This window comes from Globicephala melas, chromosome 9, assembly GCF_963455315.2.
Source record: "Globicephala melas chromosome 9, mGloMel1.2, whole genome shotgun sequence".
In the NCBI taxonomy this organism is placed as follows: domain Eukaryota; kingdom Metazoa; phylum Chordata; class Mammalia; order Artiodactyla; family Delphinidae; genus Globicephala; species Globicephala melas.
In genome coordinates this window covers 23,139,768-23,149,078 of record NC_083322.1, presented here as the reverse complement: position 1 = coordinate 23,149,078, position 9,311 = coordinate 23,139,768, and the positions used below count along the sequence as shown (strand labels likewise).

General features: G+C 59.7%; 1 protein-coding gene across 3 annotated transcripts in view; it reads left to right on the top strand.

Moving 5' to 3' along the window:
- The first annotated feature begins 5,766 nt into the window (after positions 1 to 5,766).
- FLNC (filamin C) overlaps positions 5,767 to 9,311 on the top strand; it is a 28,016-nt gene continuing 24,471 nt past the window's right edge. For all 3 annotated transcript variants that reach the window (XM_030853737.3, XM_060305348.2, XM_060305347.2), the window contains exon 1: positions 5,767 to 6,303. In XM_030853737.3, coding sequence (XP_030709597.2) covers positions 5,949 to 6,303 — 355 coding nt within the window. In that variant the 5' untranslated portion in view covers positions 5,767 to 5,948. The remainder of the gene's footprint in view (positions 6,304 to 9,311) is intronic.

Here is a 9,311-nt window from a genome sequence, read left to right as displayed (position 1 = left end):
TCCCCTTTAACCAGGTGCTCACTTAAGACCCTGGCTCCTACGTATGATTTCTCACCCTACAAATGACCTCAGAAATGAGGCTGAGGAAAAAACAAGAAGAAAGAAAGAGATGATGCTGGCTCCTTGTGCTGCCAGCCGAATCGCAGCTGGATTGGTCTGTACCTACTAACCCTAATCTCAAGGAACTTATCTAAGCACAGAGAAATGGAATGATCTGCGTACTTGTGTGCCGGGGGGCAAATGACCTGCCCTTGGGTCTCGTGCCCACATCTGTCTACTGTGAGAAGGGTGCCCTGAGAAGATCTGCGTGTGGGCCTTCGTGGCTTCGTTCTTATGAGTTGTGGAGGGATTTGCTCTCGGAGATGACTTAATAATCACTCAGGGTCCCAGCAGTAAACTGAAGGGAGTTCCCTGGTGGCCAGGTGGTTGGCATTCCGGGCTTTCATTGCCATGGCCTGGGTTCAATCCCTGGTTGGGGAGCTGAGGTCCCACAAGCTGCACAGTGCAGCCCAAAAAAAAGGCTTTAACCTAAGAGTTGTTAATGCACAGATTATGTACAGAAGGCAGTTAGGAGAACCACCGAGGAATAGTGAAGTCCCCAGGCACCAGCAACAGGGGGAACTGGCTACCGTCGCAGGCCTGAAGGGGAAAAGGGAGGAAGCAGGGGCTGGAGGCCTGGCACGGGGCCCCAGACACACATGGTGGCCATAGGGGTGTGTGGCCCTTAGCAGAGCCATGAGGAAGTGGGAAGTTGATGTGCTCCCCCACCCTCTCTTCCCACTCTCCAGTTCCCTGTTGGTGTGTCTCATTGGCTGATCCCAACTGGGAGCCAGAGAGCAGAGATGCCCAGGTGACAGTCTTTCAGGGTCAGCCTCCCGGAGTTCAGAGCCAGCTGGGCAGAGGATTGAGAATGGATCTAAGTGGGAATGAGCAGAACGATGAGGGTAATTTATGAGTGTCCCTGTTGACCTTCATTCCTGCGGAACCTTTTGTGATGGGTTGTTCTCATCATGAATGTTCCCATATGAAAGCCCCCAAGTGTATTCATAAGCCATAGTGGGCAGAATGGCCCCCGTGACTGCCGGTTTCCTGGGACCCTCTCTCTGCCTCCTTTCTACCTGCCACCAAAGGAGTTTGTTTCATTCACCCCAATGTACAAAGCAGCACATACCTATAGAGTGTGTACTGAGGTGGGCACTGCTGAGCACTAAATGAATTCATTTCTTCCAGTGTTTTCCTAGTGGGAGCAAGGACATTTAGAATTAGGAAGTTTTTAAATTGTGTGCAGCCCAGAGGAGTGACAAGGCTGACTGGGAGTCCTCCTAGCAGACCTAGGGCCAGGGCTGAAATCATGACCTGCCCTTATCACAGGGCTGTACCTAGGCAGATTGAGGGCAGTGCCGTGGGTCCCCTTTGCTCCCTCTAAATGACTCCTCTTTAAAGATAGGGCTCATTTAGGGTGGCCTAGCTCCTTGCTGCTCAAGTTGTGGCCCACGGGCCTGCAGCATGAGCATTGTTAACTTGTTAGGAAGGCAGAATCTCAGGCCCCAGCTCAGGCCCACTGACACAGAATCTACGTTTCAACAAGATCCCCAGTTGATTAGTACGCATGATAAAATTTGAGAAGCACTGCCCTTCACTGTATTAGATTGTGTATTCTCAGTTGTAACCTCATTGAAATTCCTTCACGATCCACCTGCTACCACTGTCCCCTTGCTGTTGAGTGTAGTGAGACCCTGCTTTTTACCAACTTCACTCCGGCCACCAGTTGGCCAGAGAACATGTGTGGTGGAGAGGTCTGGAAGATGACCCTCCGCTGAGCATCACTGTTTTAACTTCGTATTTGAAGCCAAGGTGGAGGTCATGGTCTGGTAGGCAGTCGGCCCCCAGTCAGGACTTCATCTGGTCCTTCTCAGGCCCAAACCCAGAGCTGGCAATGACAGGGAAGTGGTCCTTTTCTTCAGCCGTTTTGTTTAGAATACAGAGCTCTTCCCTTTAGGTCACTTGCCCGTGTCAGCTCATCTTGGAAGGCCATCCTCTTCACAGATCTGGGCTCTGTGCTTTCTGGTCTTGTAGATACACTGTTCAGAGTGCCTGTGTTGAATGTGAAACAGTCCCTGGAGTTAGCTTTGAGTCCACAGGGGTGTCTCTTAGAAGCCAGAGGCAGGCATGTACCCAGGCCCAGGTACAGATACAACCAAGGACTCAGAACACCTCCAGTGGCCTCCATCTCCCCCCTCTCCTGCCCTCTGCATAACTGCTTCCTTTCTGCTCTCTCCCTGCACCACAGACCCCTCTGCTTTCCCTTCCCAGGCTACGCAGTAGAGCACACCACCTGCCACCCCTGTCAAGGGCCAGCTGCCCTTGGGGGGCATGGTGGGTAGCTCTAAAGATCAGAAGTACTCTGGTTCTGATTCTGGCAGGTGGAGTGTTAGGATGCAAGGAAGGGAAGAGGGGAGCAGTGGGAGATGCTGGCAGTGGATTCTACAGGGGACAGAGGCAGCTGTGAGGAAGGCCTAGCTCACCAGAACCCATGTGGTCCCCAGGATACCAGCAGAGGAAGCAAACTGGCTTTTTCTGATCCCCTATTAGCTGCCCAGCACCATGCTAATCACTTTACATGTTGTCTCCTTTCATCTTCATGCATAAAAAAATCCCTATGAGAGTACTATTAACTCCATTTTGCGGACGAAAAAACTGAGGCCCCAAAGAGTTCCATTACCTGACCAAGGCTACAGAACCAGAGGTGAAGAGGCTGGAATTCAGCCTATGGACCTTTCCACCCTACCACACTGTCCCTGCCACACCTGGGCCAGGGCCGCAGTCAGTATCACGGATTAAAACAAAGTGCCTGCGGAACCTGGCCAGCCTGGTGCCGTCACGGGGGCTATGGAAATGCCCCTGGTTCCGGGAAACAGGATTTTCAAACATGGCCCACTGGACACGCTCACTCAGATTCTGCTCCGCTCAAGTTAAATATGGCCAATGTTGGCTGACCAGCAGTGCCCCTTGATGGGAGAGGCAGGGCCAGGGGAGAGGCCAGGCAACCTGGTCGCCTGAGACAGGTCAGCGGGTGGTGAGTCAGGGGGCTATATACAGCCTGTGGCCGCCACCGCCAGCAGTGCTGCAAAAACTCAGCTGATGAAACCCCCTGTAAGCCCCTGCCGGGCTCTGAGAGGAGCACATCAGCCCTCCTCAGGGAGGGGCCCTCACTTGGCAGGTCCCTGGACCAGCATTGTGCACGGTCTGTTCCAGCGCTCATGGCGAGGCCTGGGGCCTGGGCTCATGGGCTATATTGAGGGCTGAGTCACCAGCCTGTGCCTGGGCAGGCTGACTGTGACGGGCTGGCCAGGGCCTGAGTCAGGCCCTGATTTATCCTGGAGAGTAACGGGCTCTGGTTTCTGGGGCAGGCAGGGTGAGAAGGGTGCCAGGAACCATCCTTGGCACTGGGCACCCTCTGCCGCCCATTCACTTACTCCCCTGGGGACACACACACACACACACACACACACACACACACACACACACACACCTCTCGGAGAGAAGAAATGAGAAGGGGGAGAAGGGAGTTCTTTGTCCACTTGCTGGCTTCCCTCTGAACTCCCCCCACCTTAAGCGAGGCCCTCAAGTTACTGGGAGACCTAAGGTAACGCCCACAAAACACGAGTGTGAGCCATTAGGGTTTGTGAAGGGCTGTCAGCTCCAGGCAAACCTGCTTTACCCCTTTCTCTTTTCCCCAGAGGCTCAGGGAGAGGAATCCATCCTTTCTTGGATCTATACCTCAGGTTGGGTGTCAGAAGTCTGCCTTTTTGTACACACACACACACACACTTCCCTTATGAAACCCAGCTACATGTCATGTGTCCCCAGGAGGTGGGCATCTCTGCACAGGAGAGCTCAGCCTCTCAAGTAGACGGATGGCACTGATGCCTGATGGTTGGTTTTGGCCATGGTATAAAGGTGGCATGGGGGAATGAGAGTTCTGGAGATAGGGAAGGGGGTGCCAGCAGGAGGGTGGAATTCCTAAGCACCTCATCACAGGCAGCCGAGAGAACATGAGCCGCAGGGCCCAAGCTATTTATATCTCGCCTGTCACTATCAGGGCCCCCAGAGCTCCCCCCTCCTAAGTCACGCACAGCAGGTCCCTTTTCTGTTTCTGGTCCCTTCTCTACTCCTCCCCCTCCCTCAGTAATGAGAAGGGAAAGAAATCATTCATGGACCCCTCTCACCATAAGCACTGCCCCCCACAAAGCTCCTGAACTTCTTCCCAAGCTCTATAACAAGGACTGCCCTCATTCTTCCCCCAAAGATGCCCACTTTCCCTGTCCTTTTCACCGGGCCTGGTGGGGGAAGAGGAATAAGGTCAAATGATTCACCAGAAACTTGCCAAATTTTGGTCATCACACAACTTGAGTTGGGGCCCAAACTTATGGGTCCAGAGGGATGGGAAAGCTGAGGAAGTTTGGCCTAAAGGGGGTGCCAGGAGGCGTGGAATACATGGATCCTGCAGAGTTGCTGAATATATATTCCTTTTATATAAAGTATGTTCCACAGCTCTTTCACCTCATCCCAGGCCAGCTCCTCTGTTTGAGTGCCTCAGTTTCCCTGCTGTCAGCTGCCCTTGGCTTACCCTGAGCCCAGCCCAGTCCTGCCCAGGCATCCTGGCTGGCTCCTTGGGGCTCTCCCTGCCCACCAGCCCCCGTCACGTTTCCCCTGGACTACTCTGGGCAGGACTCTCTGTCTCTGTCTGGTTAACCTGCCTTTGACTGGAAGGATCTGCCCTGTGACCCAAATGGGCACATCGCCCAGGGGGCTCCCTGGTACTACAGGGCAGAGGCTCTCTCTCCCCTCTCATCACCTTGGTTGAATCAGACTTTGGGGGGGTGGGGAGCACAGTGTGACTCACTGGGCAGTCTTTTCCTGAGCTCAGCTTCATTCTTTCATTCTGAGAGGATGAGGACAAAAGGGCTGGCGACAGGGACACTGAGTCAGGGGTAGACGCAGTCCTTCCCCTGGGACCCTGGGTTTGGACTTCAAATGAGACTTTTCTACATGTAAAGTGGGGCACCCTCACCCCAAGCCTTCTCCCTAATTGGCGTGGGCAGTGTCGTTACTTCCTCTCAGTCCGTCTGCGCACAAGCACACACACTTCCCTTCCCTGTCCGCAGGTGGACAATACCCTGGGCTAGGAGCCAGGACTCCCAGGCCCTGTGAACAGCCCTGCCACCAAACAACCCAGAAGATTCTTTCAACACCAGATCAGTGTGTTTTGCCCTAACCACTGGCCTCAGTTTCCCCTTGTGTCTCTTTAGTCCTAGGGGGCGGGGGTATATTTCATCTCTGACCGGCGAAGCTTAGTTCTGGGGTGTTGGGAGCCCTCACTCCCCCCATTTTCCAGCTCCGCTAGTCATCTCTCCAGCGCGGCGGCTCCGGGGCCCGGGCCTCCGCGGGGTAGTAGACTCGGGCCGGGGGCGAGGGCGCCCCTCCCGCCGGCGGGCCGCGTGGGGGAGGGGAGGGAGGGAGGCGGGGCCGGCGGGCTCGGCTCGGCCCCCACCCGCGGGCCGAGCGGCATTCCTGGGAGGCCGGCGCTCTGACGTGGAGCCGGGGGCCGCAGGCGCGGCGGGGGGAACGCGGCCCGGGGGCTTCTTAAACCCCCCGCCCCAGCCCGGCCCGCACTTCCAGAGCACCGCTCCGCCCCCGGAGGGAGAAAGACAGAGAGAGAGAGAGAGAGAGAGAGAGAGAGAGAGAGAGAGAGAGAGAGAGAGAGAGAGAGAGAGAGAGAGAGAGAGAGAGAGAGCGCGGCGGAGGACAGGGGCGCGAGAGAAGTTGAGAGCCGCGCAGCGCAGAGCCGCGAGTCCCGCGATCGCGCCCCGACAGCGCCTCGAGCCCGAGCCCAGCCAAGCCGGAGCCCAGCCGGCAGCGCAGCCCCCGCCCCAGCCCGCGCCAGCATGATGAACAACAGCGGCTACTCCGAGGCCCCTGGCCTCGGCCTGGGCGACGAGGCGGACGACATGCCGTCCACGGAGAAGGACCTGGCGGAGGACGCGCCGTGGAAGAAGATCCAGCAGAACACTTTCACGCGCTGGTGCAACGAGCACCTCAAGTGCGTGGGCAAGCGCCTGACCGACCTGCAGCGCGACCTCAGCGACGGGCTGCGCCTCATCGCGCTGCTCGAGGTGCTCAGCCAGAAACGCATGTACCGCAAGTTCCACCCGCGCCCCAACTTCCGCCAGATGAAGCTGGAGAACGTGTCCGTGGCCCTCGAGTTCCTCGAGCGCGAGCACATCAAGCTCGTGTCCATCGGTCAGTGCGGGCGGGGAGGAGGAAGTGCCCCAAGGAGGGGCTGGCCCACGGGGACAGAGGACTCAGGTGCTGGGTGGGCGCGCGGGGAGCCGAGAGAGGGCCGAGAGAGCCCCGGCGCCGGGAGAGGACCCTGTCCCCGCTCTCCCGCCCGCCGATGCACGCCCCCTCGGGTCCTGCCTTCGCACCCCTCTCTGGTCGGCCGGCATCCCGAGGCGGCCCCGGGGGAGTCCAGACCCGACAGTTTCTGAGCCCTCCAGCTTCAGCCTCCCTCGCACACTCTCACCAACCGCCTCTCCCCTTCGTCCCCTTTCCTGCCACCCGTACCCCCAGCCCAGGCTTGAGAGGACTGGGCCAATGCCCATTACTGATTCCCGGGGGCACCTTCCCCCAAACAAAGCAAATGGCTTCCCAGCCTCCCAGCACCTCCACCGGGGAGGAGCGGCTGAAGGCGGGTCCCAATCGCTGCCCGATCCCAGGGAGCAGGGGGAGAGCTAGTGGCCGGGCGGGCGCGGGGCCCGGGTCCCCCGCGGGCATATGTTCTCGGCGTCTGGGTTCAGGCCCAGGGGCCAGGGCCGGCAGGGCCCAGCCTCGGAAACCTAAAAAGGCTCTGAGCGAGATCCGAGAGCCTTAACCCCTGCCTCTCCTCTACCAGCTTCAGCCGGCCGGGGAGGGGGCTCCCTCCGTCCACGCCCGGCCCCCGCCCACCCCCTAAGCCCCGATTGGCTGCAGCTCAAACGGCCTGGGCTGAGGGGAGGGAGGGAAGGCCTGAAAAAGGGAGGAAGTCATTGAGTGTAACCAGATTTGGAAGGTGTGTCAGCGCTGGGTGGGGGTGGGCAGGCACCCCAGGCTTGGGAGCTGGGGAACCCGGGATGGGCTCTGAGAGGGTAGGAGCTGGCCCTCCCCTCACCGCCCTGCCGTCATCCCTGCAGGCCGGGGGCCTGGGGCAGAGCTCTACCCCTGTGGCGAGCTCCTAAGAGCCCTGATGGGATTTGCAGGAAAGGGCCCCTCGGCGGGGTGCACCCCAGGGCCGCAGGAGGGGAGTTTCACAGGGCGTCCGGTGCCCCCCAGGCTGCCCCAGAGACTTCTTCAGATGATGGAAGGTCTGTCCACCTCCACTCTCCCTCGGGGCATCTCTAGGCCTCCGGAATTAGCAGCTGAGCTCAGTCCGGGGCCCTTTGCCCCGGCCAGTCCCCTCTCTAGGCCTTACCCCCTCCTGCCCCAATACTGACCCCCACCCCACCCGCTCTGGCCTGGAAATAGCCCTGCCGCTGTGACACAGCAGATGTCTCTGAGCTTTCCAGAAGGACAAGCCTGAGGACAGGGCGTGGGGAGGGGCCCCGGTGTGTGTAGTGGGAGTGAGGGCTGCTTGAGAGCGTGTGGGGTTGCCGGGGGCCAGGGTCAGAGAGGAGTCAGCCCTGGGCCTGTCAGCCCCCGGCAGCTGGGATTTCACCGACTGGACTGACGGTCCCAGGTGGGGTCTCGAGGGGAGAGCTTGGGGCCTCAACAAGGCTTCGTAGGAAATGGCTCAGCCTTCCCCTCCCCTCCCCGCTGCAGGGCGCTCGGCCCCTCTCCAGGCCTCGTCCTTCCTGAGAGCACACCTCTCCCCTCCCCCATGGTGGTGCCTGGCTCCGGCCCCTTTGGCTCAACTGTGTGTGGAGAGGCCGTCTCAGAACAGAGGGGGAAGAAGCAAAAGCTGGTTTGGGGGCGGGAGGGAACCCTCCTTTCCCGTTCCTGCAGGGAATTGTTCCCCATTTGGGCCAAGTGGCTCGCTCCCGCCGCCGGATGAGATAAGCTGTCAGCAATTCAGCTGCTGGGGCCTGAGGCTGAGGCTGGATGGGAGGGGGCACAGGCGGCAGGGGCTGCCCAACCTGGAGAAGTTGTAACGGGTGGTTCCCCGCCAGGCGGGCATCGTGCTTCCTCTGGTTTCCTCTGTCCCGCTGAGTGGTAGGAAGGGGTTGGGGCAGGGGCCGTCTCTGGGCATCGTCTCAGGACTGAATCTGGGCGCCTGGGAGGAGGTCAGAACAGCTCCCCACGCCCTTTTCTAAGAGTGGGGCGGGAGCTGGGGGTTGAGCCGTCCCCCTGAAGGAGGTAGGGGTACTCAGCCGGGGTGGAAGGAGCTGTGTGCCCTCCTTACCCCGCCAGCCCCTCAGCCCCTCCGAACAAAGAGGCCTATGCGGCAGCTCTGTCCCGCAGCTGTTCCCCAGTTGCTATTCCTTCTCCTGGAGCCAACCACCGAGGGAGGGGCTGGAGGGGGCAGCAGCTGTCCCGGCACCTCCCTCGCTGGGCCCTCTCTTCTCCCCCTCCACTTGAGGCCTGGGGTGGCCTCAGGGACTGGCTCTGGGGCTCCTCCCACCCCTTTGGTGGCATCCCCATTGGGGTGGGAAGGAGGGAACCCGGCCTGAGCAGAGCTCCCCTCCTCTGCCTGGCCTCTGAGGGGGAGGAGGGAGAAGAAGGTCACTGCTCCTAGAGTGGGACTCTGGGCCCACCCCTCTCCTGCTGACCGGGACCACTTGCTGTCTGGCCCAGGGCCAGTTGCTGGGGAGAAACCTTTCCCTGCGGCAGATGGGATTGACGCCCCCGCTCCCCGTACCCCCGCCCCCTGCCCCAGCAGCCTCAAGGCCTCCCTCCCAGGGATCTGGCTGCAGTTTGCAAGTAGCACTCTGGGCATGCGAGCACCAGCTTTGGAGGCTGTCAGGGTTGTGAGAGGCTGTGAGGCCCTGGGTGTCAAGACTGCGAAAGTGTTGTGGGCCTGTGTGTGTTTGAGAGAGACCGCACCAAAGCACCAGGAGGCTGGGAGTGAGCGTGTCATGGAATCTGCAAGCTGCCAAACCATTGTGCTGCAGTGGAGCCAGGGGTAGAGGGGGCGGGCCTGGGGAGCTGCTGGGGAAGGAAGGATGAATCAGTGAAAGGGTGGTGGAGCCAAGGGGGCGAGAGCCCGAGGCCAGAGGGACAGAGAGACTGAGACTCCCCTCCTGGGAGCAGGTTGAGGGGGGATACTGGGGTTCCCC